The 17,749-nt window shown below is 43.3% G+C and overlaps 1 protein-coding gene across 9 annotated transcripts in view; it reads left to right on the top strand.

Annotated features, from left to right (window-relative positions):
* LEF1 (lymphoid enhancer binding factor 1) overlaps positions 1–16,393 on the top strand; it is a 71,718-nt gene extending 55,325 nt beyond the window's left edge. For 5 of the 9 annotated variants that reach the window (XM_075090686.1, XM_075090687.1, XM_075090685.1 and 2 more), the window contains 2 exons: positions 2,720–2,768; positions 15,239–16,393. In XM_075090686.1, the coding sequence (XP_074946787.1) occupies positions 2,720–2,768; positions 15,239–15,318 (129 nt within the window). In that variant the 3' untranslated portion in view covers positions 15,319–16,393. Of the gene's footprint in view, positions 1–2,719; positions 2,769–3,450; positions 3,492–9,006; positions 9,084–11,284; positions 11,593–15,238 lie in introns of those variants that run through there. The other 4 variants (XM_075090688.1, XM_075090692.1, XM_075090689.1 and 1 more) reach the window with 3 other exon arrangements.
* The last annotated feature ends 1,356 nt before the right edge of the window (positions 16,394–17,749 follow it).

A 17,749-nucleotide genomic window follows, 5' to 3' on the forward strand; every position in this document is an offset into this window, starting at 1 on the left:
CTAGCAGATGAGCTGCCGTGACCGTACGCATGTAGGGTTTATTTCCAGTAACCAGACTGTGTCAACAGAGTTGTCTTGAAATACACCTGGGAACAAAGAGGGCCTTAGTGATATGCTCCCTGAAAACAAGGGGATTTCAACTGTCTTGAACTTACTTACTGGAAAATCAAACCACTTTGGACCCTTATTAGTTCACACTTACTGGACGTCAGTTGTCAAGATTGTCCTGTGATGCTTGGTCACGTTGACTTTGAGAACCTGCCATGTTCTGCCACAGCCTACCGCCGTATAGCACAAGCAGTGGCCCTGCAGTTTCTTAAATGCCTTGATAGACATTCAGAGTGTGTATGATGGCATGTATGAATTCTCTCTTTGACGTGCTTCTAACCTACATCCTGTGTGGAAGTACAGCTCTGACATTCTCCAGTCCTTTATGTTGCAACGGAGAACTCTGCTGGCTTCCTCTTGCAGCCTTTCTCTCTGCCTCTCCAGGAATGCACGTGCTTGTTGCAGTGCTGGTGAGAAGGTGATCATAGTATACCACAGTTTATCACTGAAACCTTTTCAGGTATATGCCATCTTTTTCTTTTTCTTTTTTCTCTTCTTTTTTTTTAAATTTGAGCAGTCAAAAAAATGAAATTTTATTTATTTAGCACAGATATCACTACACCATTTTGAAACTTGGAGGTGACTTAGGGGTGACTCCTCTGTTTCACATGGCTGAATTTCACAAAGCAGTACAATTAAAAAATATGTACTACTTGGTTTTAGTTCTTCTAATTTGGTTTTTCTGGTTATTCAGGATTTCAGAAATGTCAAGAAAATGTTAAGCATTGCTGTTCAACTGTTGACGTATCTGTGTGCTTTTTACTATGCTTTTATTACTGACACCCAAAGTAGTCTTGCAAAGTTGTGTGATAGGCACAAGGAGCACAATGTTTTCATAATGTGGTAGTGTCTGCATGTGCTGGAGTGGTCAGAAACTACCTCATTTGGGAATGCTGACAAGAAGTTTTCAGCCCAGCCTTTTCCTTCTGTTCCTCCACTTCTCGTATCCCATAGATGGCTCTCAGATCACCTTTGGGTGTGTTTTAGCACATTAAGTCAGCCTGCCATAGAGAATAAAACATAACTTTCCTCGCATGATTTTTTCCATCTTAACGTCCACACTAATGCGGAAGTATTGCCTTGGTGCCCAAGTGATAAAGCTTTCCAGCTTCAGTCTTGGTCCCGTGTTTGGGAGCTCACTCACAAGGCATTGCTCAGCCCTGTTGCCGGCCTCAGGATAAATAAGACCAGGAGCTTAAGAGTCAGGCAGGCCCACACTATCAGAGCATACTGGAGACTACTTAAATTCATCTGCCGTAGATTCACTGTAGCCTGTATTTGGGGCCCTCGCTTGCCGTCCATCAGGGAGCCCTGCGGTGGTTTGAGGTGGTTTCTCACATCACCTGCTCTCCATCCCGTCGCCTTGCAGAGCTAGCTAATGGAAAGATGTTCCCCCCGCCTCAGCCCTCCCAGTTTGTGGCCACTGTGCTGGGCATGGTCTACACAGGGACATGCGTTGGCGGCTGCCAGCTGTGCTGAGTGGGGTAACCTCTGGCTGGGGGGCAGAAGGACGGACAGCGGGCTGCAGTCCCACTTACACCAACTGCACCAAAGCTTGCCAGAGCTCATCTGTTAGAGTCCACCCTGGCAGCTTGAAGGCTTCTTTAAAATATAAATAGAAATTACTCTTTAAAACAAAAAAAAAAAAAAAAAAAACAAAAAAACCCCACCAAAAACCAAAGCAAGACAAAAGAAAACAAACCCAAAAAACAGAAAACAAAACAAAAAAAGCTTTGATTGACAATACAGGACAATAAAGAGACGTCATATGGAGGAATAGCAAAGTGGTAATTAGAGCAATGCAAGACGACTGAGGTTTAAAATTGTGGGTCTAAACTGACCTTTTGTTTCCTGAAAGACTGTGCGAACTGGGAGCTCTGGCCTTTTCCATAGATGGGGGTGCGGGAGAAGGCTGAGTGTGTGGGTTGGCGCGATGAGCCTGCGCCGGCACGCTGGTGCCAGTGTGGTGTGCAAGAAAAACAGCTGCCAGGCGTCCGTTTCTGTCCTGCACCTTGGTCACGTTAAGGGTGCTCCGCTGTACAGCAGCCTGCTACTGGCTTATTGCACAGCGCGTTCTCCAGGCACAGCCATGTGAGACTTGGCTTTTGTTAAGGTACGAGCATTATCAGAACAGTTTTAGTTGGCTGGTTTGCACCCTGGGGACAAGTCATGGTCGTCCTAGGTACTTTCAACACCCTGTCTGCTGTTGCCGTGTATGACAGTGTAAGTATCTGAATGAGTGAAGAGTTCTTGTAAGAGCCATAAATTATTATATCAACATATGTGTCATCAGATTATTAAGCGTGAGAAGCCTTTTAGATGCTTGCGGCTGCCAGCATTAGTTGAAAAACTGCCAGAAATTGTAATTCCATGTGGATATAAAAATGTGTATTGCTCATGTGCGTATTTCTCCGTAGATGCTGAGAGAAAACCTTGTTAGCATTGAAACAGTTGGAAGTGGGTTAGAAAAGATTTTAGCTACCCCGAAAACAATTGGGTTTTTTCCTTTCTCAGTGTCCAGGTGGCTTTCGTTTCTATGCTGTGAGGTGGGGGAGCGACAAAAAAAGAGCTCTGTGCATGTAATGGTATGGTAACATTTCCTGTTTTTCAGGGGAAGAAAAAGAAGAGGAAGAGAGAAAAGTTGCAGGAATCGGCATCAGGTAGGCCATGAGCAACTCTTAGTCACTGTTCACCTCAGGTATATTTTAGAAACCAGGGCTTGCGCTATTTAATTTTTACATCCTTTTCTCTAACACTTGCTTCTAACGGATGTTTTAAGATGCTTCACTTTGAATGCAAGCTTGTGAAAATGCACACAATAAACGTCTCCTTTCCCTTACGCCTGTCCGTGCAGCAGTCCTGACGGCATCAACATCTTTGGCTGAACTTATGCATTGCTGCCATCACTGTCCTGCTTCACCTTTGCTTTTCTTCTCAATCAATGTTTTATCATCCTCAGACTTAATTATGTCTCAAATGCTGCGTGGGATTATTGGACACTGGAAATTTTGGACACTGGAAATTTTACACTGACCCCTTTGTAGCCACTGTATTTTTTAATCGCTGTATTTTACGTTTCTGTGTACACTAACAGCTGCCTAGTAGGTTGGCTAAAAGCATCAGTGAGGTCTCCTCTTTGCCTGTAAAATATATACAGAGAAACACCCTGTTTTCCCCAACAAAAATGGCTGGTATAAGAACCATAAAAAAAACCAAACAAACAACAAAACCAAAAAAAAAACCACACCAAAAAATCCGTGTAACACTGTAGCAAACAAACTTATTTGGAATGTGCAAAAACTCTGTAACAGAAATTTGTTAAAGGAAAACAATCTTCTACAGGTACAGGCCCCAGAATGACAGCTGCCTACATCTGAAGCATGGTAAGAACATCTCTAAAGCTTTCCTGATGATAGAACTGAATTGTAAAATAAGCTTTCTTATAAATTTTATGCAATAATATGAACTTAGCAAAAATTGCAGAAGTATCATATCCCAAAGCTAATGTTACTTTGACTACTGATGGTTTTTATACCGGCTATCTATTAGGTGTTCACCATTTCACTTCTTAACCTTAATATTTTCAAATTGGCCATACCTCACTGACTCGCTGCAAGTCTGCCTGTGACGCGCAGGGACGGGTTTGTTTATTAAGCAGTGCAAACCCTCCCAGCCAGCAGACTCACAGTTTGTAAGAGCAGGTTAGACGCTGGCTTCAGAGTACATGTTATGTCCTGACATCTACAAGATGCTGGCTGGCTGGGTACACTTTTTAAGAATTTATTCACCTGTATACTAACAAAACATCTGCTAAGAAAATGGGACTGTATTTCAGTTATATCAAGAATTTCTCCCTCGACTGTACAGTGGTATTTCATATGTGGTGCGGGCTGGTTTTTTTGTTGTATTTCCAGCGTGCGTTTTCTCTCTTTGTATCGTATCATCTGCACTGAAGGTGGAATGACTAGTGATTAGACACATCCAGTAACACCATCTAGTCTGGTTGTGAGTGCGCACAGTACCACAGTGAGAGCCCCATTTCTCAGTGTTTGTGTTGGAAGGCTGGTTCTTCTCTTCCTCTGTGTGATACGTCTTCTAGTAGGAATGGCATTCGTTTGACATAGTAGTTGCTTCTGCACTGCCTAGCCCAGGCTTAACCCAGACTGCTCTTAGGAGGTTCCTGAGAATTCCAGGAACCGTGCAAAAAAAATAACACTTTCTAAACTCACCTATGCATTATAACAGAAACGGGCTCTTTATCCCCTCTCCCTCTGCCTTGTTTGGCCGTGTGATCCCCTTGGCACTCGCGGTGGTCAGCAAAGCAGCCTCCTGTTGGCCCTCTGCTCTGCTTGGACTTTCAGCTGGAGATGGCCAAGTTAAGTTTGCTGTGTGCAGCGTGTCGGTCATCAGTCAGTCAGCGTGGTTCAAGCCTCTTCTGTGGTTATGCCATTATGCTGGTTAGTCTAAACTTGGTTGGGTTTAAGACTTTGGCTTTTGGGTTTGGTTTTTTTTTTTAAGCTGAAGTAAAGTAAAAAGGCAAAATGCGTGCTCTTTTTTTCTTCCTGCTAAGCAAATGTTTTTCAGGCAAGCAGTCAGTGTTGCCCTTTGCAATATGCCGGAGTCATGCTGATTTTAGATGTGGATTGCAGCATTTGGGTTCTGTAGCCTACACAACAAATGTAGCTGTAAAGTATTGCTAACAGTGACTGTCATAAGTATTATATCTATTAAAAAAAAACAAACCACAAGTGCTTTAACCTTGAGTTTTATAACTGCTATTTCAGTTTAGGTGCCCAGGTCCATGATTGTATTTTTCCCTTTTGATGTTAACACAGTACCAATAGTCAAAACACACATAATTTTATCTGAATTGCCACAGAGCACTCAGTTAGCATTGGAATACAACTAAGGTTCAAGTGACAGTTAAAAACTGATATTTGGTTTCTTGGATGCCTTACAATCTACGGATGACTGCCTCGCCTACACTGAATTACTTCTGTTGGCTTTTCTCTGTTTGCATTTTCCGTAGTAGAGGATGAGTTGAAGTAGAAGAGGATGAATGTTCTGAGTATGTGGGTTTTCCCCCCTTTCCCTTTTACCTCCACACCTATTCCTTCCTTCCTTCCCCTTAAGCTCTGTAACGGTGTGGAAACTGTTGGTAATACCTGCCTCTCCATCCTCATGCAGTTTATAACACGGAGTATGAGAACAGTAGGTATCTTCTTCCACTGAAGGGGGAGTGTGCTGTTGACTCCATATATGCGCATGTAGGCAGCCTCACTAAATGTTGCGTGCCGAGTGAATGCTCTCCGCTGGAGATGTACAGATGTGCTCTAGCTGGAAGTAAACGTGCAGAATGATTTAGGGAACCTGAATCAGACAGACTTCAAAGTAAACTTCTGAAGGTTAAGACTCTTGCCCTTTGCAAGCCTAATCCAAAGAATGTTTTGCCCACAAGCGTAATATCTTACCAGGCCCACAGCAGAGCTGTTGTAGTCTTTACTGGATGGAGATAATACGTTTGGGAATGCCTTTCAGTGAGTGCCGCAAAGAGCTCTTGAAGACAGGAAAACACTAGCTTTCTTACTTGTACGGATGGTGCAAGGAAGAGGGGGAAGGAGGGTGGGAGGTCTGGGAAGGAGACAAGCATTCTGTTATCTGAGAGGAATCAGAAATGAGTAGGTGGCAAGACCAAAGAAAGAATCTCGAGATCAGCACAAAGGAGATCAGCCAGGGCTGTAATTAACGGTGATGTAAGTGAGAAGGATGAAATGGTGGGAGGGTTGTGTGGTGGGATGTTCAGAGGAAAGTAACGGAAGAGACATGCAAACAGACATGATTTAAGATACTGTGAAAGTTTTGGGTGTGGATTTTTTTTTTTCCTTTTTTTGGGTCCATGAACACTTCAGCACACAACCGATTTTTAAGGTGGACCTCTAACCTGCTCTTTGGCTGGGACATCATATGAGCGGTGAAGTCAAGGTGGTGTAACGTTAAGTTGCTGCCCTTCCTGGGGTTGTAGACAGCAGCAGGCTTCTTACGGCTTCATCGCTTAGGATTTAGCCGAGTTCTGCAATCTCTTCCAGCCTGACAAATGGCCAATTTGTAAAACACTTTAATATTAGAGTGCTTTAGGAATACTGCAACCTGGTGCTCCAGTCTTTGGTAAAGTATCCCGGGGTACTCCAAAGCATGTTGCCATTCTTTAGGAGTTGTGGAACTGTCCCCAGGCAGGATTTTGTTTTTCAGTTGAGAGGGCCCAAGGCAATGTTTGGAATAACTTTTATTTGTTGAAGAAATAACTTGTATTTATCCTCTTCCTTTGAAATCAACCGAGGGTGGCATAAGACCTGATAATGCTAAAAATGAGTTTGCGAGAGGCTGGGAGGGAAGGGGAAATGAGGAAAGCTAAGATTAAGGACAATGTAGAGATCATCTGAGCACCTTTCAGAAAGGTGGGTGCTTTCGTGTTACTTTAAGCACAACCTTCTAGTAGACTTGTAAATAAGAGCAAATGTTGGAAGCGGAGATTCCTGAATTCCTATCTGATTTGACTTTTGGAAGGAAATAGAAGGGTACTAATGAAAATTCCTCCTGATTGTTCTGCAACATGGAAACAGTTAACTTCTTATGACTTGCTATGTACAGTAATTGTAAAAAGCACATCATTTGACATACGGCAGGATGCAACTGGGAAGTCCTCACAAACTACATAATTTAGCATTGTGTTTTGGCATATCTTCAAGGACTAAAAAGAGTGATCTCTATCACTTAACAAACATTTGAAAACCTGTGAGAAGTGTATTTGTGGCTTGCAAAATTCCATGACAATTAGCATTTAGATTAGCAAAGCTTTCAAAAACGAGAAAACTTGACTAATGCTGATTTACAATCAGAATCTCTTAAAAGGATTAGATTAAGACTGTTTAAACAATCAACTATCTATAACATTTCAAACTTCCTACATGGAAATTAGAGTTAAATTTCGGTGCAGAAGTGATTTTTGGATAGTGTTGTAACAAACAATTTATGACTGGATTACCTTTTACTTATTACTGGAGTGAGGCTGTGAAAGCAGACTATAAAGTGGACCAATCTACAGCCGGAATACAGTGGAAAAAAACTGTCTGATGACTGTGGTCATGGTTGACCATGGGTTTCTGGCCAGCACGCTAGAAAGCAGATGCAAAGAGGATGTGGTACCTTGTTTTTTGAGGCACATCTTTTCTAACCTGGCTTGTCCAGCGCTTTTGAAATTGCTGCTGGAGTGGTTGAAAATTAAACAAACGCTCCACCCCTTTCCATACCCCTTCACTGTTCGGAAGCTTTAAAGAGAGCCTGGAGGATTTGCTCCTCCACAAGGAGAAGTTAGTGTGTGTGTGAGTTTGTGTGGTGATGATGGTGCAGAGACATGTCCTGATTCGCTTTAAAAATTATGTTTCCTGTGTGACCCGTGTTCCCCCGTTCCCTGTTTTGCCTATGAATGGTGGTCTTCAGCATCGGCAAGAGAGACAGAACGAACAGAAGAGAATTTGCTGGGCTGAAACATTTATATGATTGAATACTTTGGTTAACATCAGCCTTTTTCAGACAGGCATAGAAATTTCCAAAGAAAAGGAGTATAGCCCTCAGACAGATCCCCTCCGGCAACTTAATTCTGACCCGACACTGATCTTGCCGGGTGAAAGATAGAAAACCTCCTCTCTTTCAGGCTCTCTGACATCAAGAAAAACGTCAAAAGAGCAGTCCTGAAGAAAAGTCACTCACCGTTTAGGCAGCAGGTACAGAAGGGCACTGACACCTGCTGGGAGAGATGCGGCAGAGCAGAGCGAGTTCCCCGTTTTCCTTTACCACCCTGGCGGAGAAACCTTGTGAAGTGCAGGAGGGAAGGAAGGAAGGAAGGAAGGGTATAAAAGCTATTTTAGGTGCAATCAGAGACTATGGGAGGGATAAGGGTAAGTCGGGGGGGGCTGAGGGGGGGAAGCACAGGTTTTTTGAAAAAGAAAAAAAAAACCCAGCCAAAACCCCCAGCAGAACACATTCAACTAGACAATCAGCATAGATATGGGATTAGAGAAGCAAGACATTTTTTTAAAGTATTTACAAAACAGTTTTTGCAATCAAAGGGTGTAGCACAGTCAGCTGCGAAGCTGACCTTCAGCATCTCATGTTTTAAACTGACACTGACAAAGGGCAAAAATAGGTAATTCAGCAGGTGAGTGTCTAAAACCTGCGTATTTTGTCAGAGGTGCTCGTCGCAGATGCTGCTGTGAAGTCAGAGATGCCTGATGAAGTTTGAACTCGGCCACGTTCACAAGTGATTAAAAAAACTCCATGTCGTTTCACTTGTGAGGTGTTAGCAGTGGGCGGCTTGGGCTAGAATGAAGGAGCAGTGGGACAACTATTGTTCTAACTCTTCCTGTGGGAGAGGGTGGGGACAGGGAGTTGACGGCTGGTGCACCATTCTTCTCTGGATGAGAACGGTGTATTTTAGTGGATTTAGTAAGCTTGCCACCAGATTGAGAAGTCTAAGGTCATGAGAAAAAATTCTGTAGAAGCAAACTGTTTCATAAAGAAAACGTAAGATTTTGAAATGTGGTTTCATTCCCATTTGGAAGAAAACCTCAGCGGTTTAGCGGTCATTTCAGGTCTGTATTGCATTTTCATTTTTTAGAGTATTTCCATGGAACATTTCAAAATGAGAAATTGATACTCTATTCCTGAACAGCTAGAAAGCAAGTTGTTTTGACATCATCAAAGTTTTTCCCATTTGTTTCTGGAGACTAAGCTTGGGTGAAATCTGTCCTCTAATTTCGGCAGAGTTGTAGTCAAATGCAATTCTGTCAAAGCTTAGCAAACTCTAGCACTGAGTTTTGTTTGTCTGCCTCTGATTTTTAGGGATTATGATTGAAGAGGTCGTCTGATAAACATGAATGCAAAACCAGCCATCCTGAAGACTAAAACAACTAAAACCAAAAAGCCTGAACTGATGTTGCAAAAGTCACTGCTAATAGAGTCAGCCTTCTCATACCAGTCAGTTCCTTAATCCTCTAAGACTTTTTATGCAAGTCATCTTTTAAAAAACTGATCATTTACCTGCTTGTTAAGACTGTATCATATAAGCGATTTGAAAGTGTGCAGACTGGAAATCTATACAAGGAAGGAACTCACAGCCGGGCCAGCTGAAGCACTGCTCTCTAGCCAATTAAACGTGAGACACGCAGCCAGTTAGACAGTATGGGTTTTAGCCCGACCCTTCAGGACACCAGCTTTCTGCTGTTGGCTCCAGCGGTAGGCGCAGATGTTGGAAGCGTTTGTGCGGTGAACGTGGTGTTGGCACTGGGGCGTGTGCGCAGGGTTTCGCACAACCATTTTGTACCAGCGACCATCTCTCTGAATTAGTGTTCACAGGCATCTGTAGGGTGGGATCAGGGGGTAAGAGAACTAAGGAGGCTTAACTGAGCAGAGAGACATAATTTCTGAAGTTGCTTTCTCCTTGCAAAACTAAGATTATATGTTCCCTCATTAAGTTGCATCAGAATTAAACTCAGGAGTTTTGAGAGGCCTCTATCCTTCATCTCAGGGATACCTGAAATTGCACGAGGTAAAATGTTACTGCCAAAGTAACTATATATAATTAGTTTTATGGTGCGTGCGTTTGCCTTGACGCTAGGGGAGACTATGTTTTGAGGAATAGTTGGGTTTCTTCCCATATGTGTGTTCCTTGAGATACACAACAGCAGGCTTGTGTATTTCGGAGCAGTAGAGATTTTCTGCTGAAATGACTTAGTTGTATCAAAGTGAAGTTGATGTGTTTGAATTCTGTAGTGGTTTCTGCGTACTGCTGTCTTACTCTGGTAGTGTTGCTCTGTGGGTGCCCATGTGCAGAACGGTTGATGAAGTGCAAGACGATATTCAGGTTACATCGAACTTACCTCTGGTTGCATGAAAGCAACTATTTAAATTATTCCATCTATCACAACATTTAAATGTTGAGACTGCCTTTCAAAGTACAGTGTAAATTCTAACCTATGTTTAATTGTGGCAGAAAAGATGATCTACAACTTCACCTGTGTTATTTCTTTGTTTTGAAAGAATTTTCAATTACTACTTTACCAGTACCTCGAGTCTTTTCTGTTACAGCAGGTAAAAACTGAGGTAGCAATTTCAGCGCCCCTAGAACTGATGCATCTTTCTTCTCAGCTCTCAGTCTATAAAATAAGGAATTTTTAAAAAGTCTTCTGATATTTATTATATGCCATAAAGCTACAAAAAAGGGACAAGCCTATTTCTTCCTCCCTTGCAGCTGACTTTTAGTATATTATTCCTCTTTAAGAAGCTGCTAGAGACAGCTGTCTAGAGGTAATCTGTTTTTTATTATAAACATGGAACCTCTCTCCCCTCCCACCCCCAACAGGAAAAACACGTCCTGGGTCTTCCAGTAGGATCATTTCAAAGATTGTAGCTTAGTGATAGAGCTTTTAGTTTCATGCTGCCTACACTGGGGCCTCTGATAAGAGCCACACCTGCGTTGGCATCACTGAGTTCAGCTGCACAAAGCAGGAACCCTAAAATACCTGGGTGTTTCCCGTGCTGACACTAACCTGCTCTGGAAGAGATCCCTGGCTCATGGAGTGGGGGGGGGTGGGGTGTGTGTGTGGAATATGTTCACTTAATGCTTCTAGCTCAGGCCAAACTAAGAGGACAGAAGTTAGGACGCCAGTCTCCACCTGTACTCAGCGGAGCGGTATTTTCCGGGGTAGTTACTTCAGGGCATCTAAAACACTAGTGGATAATTTGTTACCGGAGTCTCCATTCAGTTGCCAGCAATGGGCTGAGGCTAACAGTGGCAAGGCGGGGGGAGAGGGGAACACAGGAAAAACTAGTCACATAGCTTCACCATGGCAGTATCTGTTACAGTTTTAGGGTACAATCTTAGGTAATTTCTTTTGCAACAAAGGCAGCTTAAAAGGTTTCCTCTGCTGCCTGCTGGTGTCCAGCTCTTGCAGAGAGGGCTTTTTCTTGTCTCCCGTAGGTCCCTCCATCCATGTGCTCTAACAGCTTGTGGAACCCTGCAGCAAATCGGATTACTGAAATGACTGGGGTTTTGTTGGGAGGTGTTTTTTTTTGTTTAGAAACAACAAAGGTTGTGGAGTGTTTGTTTTTGTTTGCCCAGAACATTTCAAGGATCTGGTTTAGGCTAACCCCGCAAACCATGGCACAGCTGGGCAGGAAGAGGAGCAGACTGCAGCGCCGGCATCTATCTGCTTGCGCCTGAAACTCTCTCCAGCTCTGCTGCTAAAGGAAATACAAAGGGGCTTCACCAGCAGCACGAAGCTTTCTGATAAATAGTGACCTGGTTTTGCATACCCAAGTTTCTGGAGCATTGGATAAACCCTAGCAGTAAGTCGAACATGTTCATTTTGGACTTCAAAAGAAAATGACAGTTTCAGCTGCTGGGTACCTGAGTTTGCCATATTGTTTGAAGTACTGGATTAAAAGCCAGGTTTGAAGGCTGACTGGTTGTTTTTTGTTGTTTTTGTTTGTTTGTTTGGTTTTTTTTCTTTTATAATACACAAAACTGCTGTTATATGTAGTCTTGTGTCTTCTTACAACTGTATGAAAACAACCTATGGTGGGGAAGGGTGTAGAAAATAAGCACCTGGTTTAAAATTTTCACTTTCTCTTGCTTTCTGGGAAGGGTTAGATATCTCTTTTACTCTGTACTTACTCCTTTACTGACCCAGACACTCCTGATTTCCTTCCAGAACCCCTTCCGATTAGCATGACCTGGATGAAGCATAATCCTCTCCCTTGTTCTAGAGAAGTGGAGATGAGTTAAAGACTAGAGGAGGAGCACAAGGCCTTTGTGGACCCACCCTTCACTCCATCTCATTCCCAAGCTCAAGCTTGGGGGAGGACTTCTGCTCCCCCTCTGATGCTCTTGCCCTCAGCCATCCAGCCCAGGCTTGTTAGGAGGCTTTAGTTTAACTGTAATGATTCCTGAAATACCGTTTTCATCACTTCAGTAGTAAGGCTTTTCTTTTTTACACTGAATCATTGTTGAATTTTATTTCTGTTTCTTTCTCGAGGTGGTTTTTCTCCCCGCCCCCCCACCCCCCTTTTCCTGCTGCAGTCAGATGTACACTGCAAATGGCACAGACAGTGCCTCCTATTGTGGCTCGGGCTCAAGACTTCACATATGTAAAATGTGACTTGCAGCACTTTCTTTGAAGCCTAACCACAGCCAGGGAGCTGTAATTGCAGTCTTTGATTGTGCCGACTTCACTTGTGGATTGGGCTTTGCTAGGGCATGCCTCGCTTGGCGAGACTTCAGCTACAGCCCCCCAGTGAAGCCTTAGATGTGGGAAGTCTTCAGTCTCCTTAGCACATGCCTGTGGTTTCTTGAAAAGAATCCTGATTTGACCTGTTTTATATCTGTAAGGCAATGCCATCATCATTCGTATTTTTTAGGTATTATTTGGTTTATCAGCAGTAGAAGCAATTTCCAGCGTGTAGCCTTAATGTGCAGCTGGGGAAAGGCTGGGTTCTAGAGACTGTTTTCAGGACAGCTACTGTGTAATTTGCTGTACTGCAATATTCGCTCAGAAATAAAAATACGTGGGGCTTCACTGTGCCCGTCCCCTTGCAGGATTACAGTAGTATCTGCAGCCTCTCTGTTAGGGCAGGGGATAATGAGGCTACAGAAAGGAGGCAGGCGCTGCAAAAGCTGCTGTTTGGGTTGAGAAAGAAGCAACGGCCGCTGTTTGAAAAAGCTGAGGGCCAGAGCAAGGCCGCGGTCGTTATTTTAACCTCCTGACTTCAAAGACAGCTTGCTGGTAAGGGAAGGGGGGAGGAGGCAGGGAACCATCTCAACAGAAGAGCATTTCATTTCCTTCAGTGAAGTAGACATTCCTGGCTGCTAATGGGGAGTAGCTCTGAATCACAGCGCTTGTATCAGGCTGCTGTGAACTACTGGCCTGGCGCCTCAAGGCCATTCCTCAACAGGAAGCTGAATGTTTTCATGTAAGACTGAGAGGAAAACCTTCCCAGGAAGAGCAACCTGGACCAAACCTTTGAAAATCCAGGATGAAAAGGCACAAAATAAATATAAAGCTGCAGGGTGCTCTCCCCAGTGTTCCTCTGCTGTTTGCTTGGCCCCTCTTTCGTGCTCCTTGGAAAGGTAGAGCCCTTCGCAGCTCTTTGATCCGCATGTGTTACGGAGCACTGGGCTACTTTATAAAACAAAAAAAAAAAAAAAGGCAGGAAGCTCAGAAGGCTTTTTTTTAGTTGGGACTTCGGCTGGTTTTATGAGGAAATAGGAACTGAATTAGTCAACACAGACCACCTCTGTTGAAACCACTGGTTTGCCAGTGGACTTTCAGCTGTGCTGTTTAAGAGGCCACAGTGGCTTTCAATGTCCTTTTGTGGCTACCAGCAGCAGGTGAAAATTATTCATTATGCATCAGGGATGGTGGTATTTGGGGGAGGGGAGAGCATCCTTCAAATTAAAGCTATACAGGACAGTTTGATATAAATTCGTGCTTGTTCTTTCTACCTTACTTAGCCTGCAGCTAAAATTCTTCAGTTCCTCAACTTTCCTTTCCACTAAAACAATGGTCATGTGGGTGGCCTCTGATGAGGAGGCAATTTGTTTAGTAAGATTGTGGGGCCTCAGCTTGTGCTCACTAAAATCAAAGGGTCCAAAATTAGTTTTGGAGGCTTTCTACCCTGGAGTACATTAGCCTGCGCAACTCCTTGTTCAGGACCTGTGCTCAACCGGTACAGGCAAAACACTTTTCGTTGTAATGGCTTACACGGAAGCTGGAGCTGATGGGAGGTGGGTGCCCAGTTATAAATGGCTCTGGTTTAAATGCTGCTGCTGTAATATTTGCTGATTAATTCTGCTTGTGGCTCTTACAGGCTCAGGCAGTCTATCTATTATGATTAGTCTAACAGAAGTTTGACTCGTGGTTTAAAACATTTCTTCATAAACTTGTTCTGTCCTGCCTTGCACGACTCAAGGTGCTGGCAGTGTATCTCCTTTGCGTGACTAAGCATTTTGTGCTGCTTCTGGTGAAAATTCACTCACCTTCTACACCAAACTGCATTCCTGTGCTAATTTTGGTCATTCTTAGAAACTCTGCTCATTGAACCCACCACTTGTTTGGCAGCTGCGTAGTACCCGGAGGCCTAGAGGTTAATGCAGATTTTTCTGAGATACAATAATCCTGAGACCATTACTGGAGCGCATGTGTCCGTCTATGGAAAAATGCCTGACTCATTAGACAGTCTTTGGGTGGAGTCCCTGTTATAACCCAGTTGTCTGGGTCAGAAGGGCAGGGGTGATGGTTGGTTGAGTTAGCAATTGTGTAAGTCAGCTGATATAACCCAGAGACCAAATGATGAAAAAATGTCCCTCTCTGGGTGGGCAATACCTATAATGCTTGCACTGTTGGCATTTTGACATGCTATAAGAACATAAATCCCTCCAGAATTTCTAGTGAACTTCACCGCTAGGTGAGAGGCCCATAGCTCATGCACAACTAGAATATGTACTCTACCCCACTGAAGAGCAGAACAAATCCTCCCGAGCTGGGTAGATGCATGGTGGGGTCAGTGTTCACACAAGTCTTGCTCACCACATTCCCCGACCCAGCTGCTTAGAGAAGACAGCATTTCTTTGTTTCTGCAGTAGAACCTGAGGCTCTGAAGTAGAGGTTTGACCTCAACCACTGTAGTACCGAAGCCTGAGGATATCTGGTTTTGTAATGGGTATCTGGGTCAAATGTTACAGATAAATGAAATCCACTACAAAAGGGAATTACTTCTGTAATATGTTGAATGTCTAAATAGCTTAGAAACCCCACCTTCCTAGCTGGTGTGGACATCTATTTATGATCCAACATACTCTCTGTAACTACTCGTGCAAACTTCAAGCAAGAGCAAATAGCAATACTCTGCACTTAACTCTGACGTTGCAAAGGATACGTTCCACTAATACAGTTGTGTCATAGAGTTACAAAGATCCAGCAAGAGCTTCTTTTGAAGGCTTTTGTTTAAAAAACAACAACAACAAAAGCTTCATGTAGTCTTTATCACTCTCTTTCTCTCTCTCCCTTCCCTGTAGGTGGGAAAAGAAATGCTTTCTCAACTTGCAAAGCAAAGGCGGCGACACCAGGACCCCTTCTGGAGATGGAAGCTTGTTAAACCCTAGGTGTGTCCTTCATCCGCACAGACCACCCCCAAGGAGTCTGTCTAGGATGTCATTCACCCTGATGTCACTGCTAGAGACACTGAATCATAAAGACAATCACTGCCAAAATCCTTCACTATCACGAGGTCCAGCCCCGATATAAATAGAGCAAATGAGCTCCTGGGTCAGCAGAGCAGCTTTTGTCTTCACTCCACCTCTGCCTTGCACTCTTAAGCCCCGTCTCATCTGTGTCCATATCGAGTCAGCAAACAAAGTAGCATGGCTGTCTCTGCCTGCTTCAGCCAACAGAATAACGCAGACCACAGCTGCCCCACACAGCACACCGAGGAATGGAATTTGCCTGGACCAGGATGACACACTCAACCTTCTTTTTATTTAATGGTGCGACAGGATCAATTTTGGTTTTAGCTTTTTTAAGAAACTTGAATGCTTTTATATTTTAACTTTTAGTTTGTAATTTCTTTGGTGTATATTTTACTAGGTATGAGCTTTTAAACAAGTGTCAGAAATCTGAAATACTTTTTAAATAAAAGGGGGTTTTCTTTTTTTTTTTTTTTTCTGCCAGAGGAAAAACCTGTATGGAAGAAAGGTGGTGTTTTTGTTAAACTATTTGTAACAAATAGTGGCCTCTCAGTCTATATAATACAGTGTCCTATAGAATTAAATAAATGTAACAACAGTCAGCTGGTCAGTAGACACGTCAGTCTTGCATCATCTACTCTGTAAACATAAGCAATACATCCAGCAAATCTGACTGCAGTGAGTTCTCCTTCTCACCCATTCCCTTCTCCTTGTAAAAAGCCCAGCACTTGAATTATTACTTCAATTGTTCTGTATTTGTATCTGTTTTTGTTAGCCTGTTAGTGGGATTTTATGCCAGTTGTTGAAATGAGCATTGATGTACCCATTTTTTAAAATAGTAAGGCACAGCCTTTGCCAAAAATACTGTCAACCGATTATTTTTTTTTTGTCATTCCAGTTTGAGTTAATGTGCTGAGCATTTGTTTTTTAATAAAAGCTTTGTAATAAAACTGAAGTCAATTGTCTGGCTTAAAAAAAAAAAGAGAATGGCTCACGCTTGATGGAGTAGAATCCCTCAAAGGTAGAAGCAAACCCAGGAAGGCACGGGCACTTCGAAGGCTGAAGACTTTTGGCTGTCTTCCCTTGCAGGAAATGCAACGTCTCTGGCTGTTTGCTCACTCGAAGTAAAGTAATTTTGGAAGATTACTTTCTTTTTCTTCCTAAAGAGAGCAGAATTCTCTTGTTTTCATACCAGGAGTAAGGAGTGGGCAGGCTGGGTGCTCTCTTACGCGACTCACATTTGGCCCAAGTGCAAGTACCAGGGTCTGCAATCCCTCCCTCTATCTTCAGTTTCCTGCTAAAATCTTAGTGACCGCAGCAGTGGTTTTAAGCTGACGATCAGGAATATGGAGGATCCCCTTCCTCCTGGATGCAGTCTGTGCCCACACAGGGGGAGGAGGCTACAGTTAAATTTCTTAGAGCTGTATAAATTATCCCACAGTCAGGGACCAGAGCTGGCTGCAGAATCAGCTGTGGAGGGCCTGGTTTCATGGTGTCAGATCCAGAGAGTCGGCATTGGCTGCCTACTGCCAGTGGTGCCCATGAGATGTGTTCCTGCAATAGCTAGCAGCTCCTCGGCATGCTTCAAAACGGAAAAGATGGGCGTTTTGAGTCTTTCAAGCCCCAAACACTACCAGCAACTTCTCTATCGCTTTTGTTCAGGGAATGGTGTTCCACAGCTTTGAAAGACAGACACAGCTGCCTGACTTCTGCTAAAGGACTTCAAAAGGAAAAAACCCACTGTAGCCATACATAAACTATTCCGATGGTATGTGAGCACCACTGCAAAGCAAACATTAATCACTGTACATTGAATCAGCATACCTTGTATTCTAGCTCCTGAATCCAGTGTGAGACTGGACTGAGTCAAGCTTGAGCTACAAGAAATTACATAGGTGAGTTACTGCCTAAGGAAGCTTAGTGATTAGGTTGTTTATAACTGACCCTTAAACTCTGTTGCATAAGAAGTTTCATAATTAAAAATGTTATAAAACAGCGTCCTCTTAAACCAGCACGCACTGCACACAAACCCAACTGTAAGAACGTAACCAGCATATTAGTCCTTGCAATATTTATTTCTAGCAACTAGTGATTATGTTGAAGAAAGCAAAACAAGCGACCAGGCAAGCGAATGCTCTCAGATGGCAGGAGAAAAGACCTCTGAGAGAACAGCGACAGTCCACTGGAGTTTCGCAAGACTTGGTTACATTTCAATTCCAGTCAATTATCCCAGCCTTTGCTGGAAACCTGTCTGGTTTTTGGTTTGGGGTTTGGTTTTGGTTTTTGTTTTTAAAGGGAAAAAAGCAAGTACTTTAGTGCAGTAATTGTTCTAAATCAAGGATT

The sequence above is a fragment of the Phalacrocorax aristotelis genome, chromosome 4, assembly GCF_949628215.1.
Source record: "Phalacrocorax aristotelis chromosome 4, bGulAri2.1, whole genome shotgun sequence".
NCBI classification, from domain to species: Eukaryota; Metazoa; Chordata; class Aves; order Suliformes; family Phalacrocoracidae; genus Phalacrocorax; species Phalacrocorax aristotelis.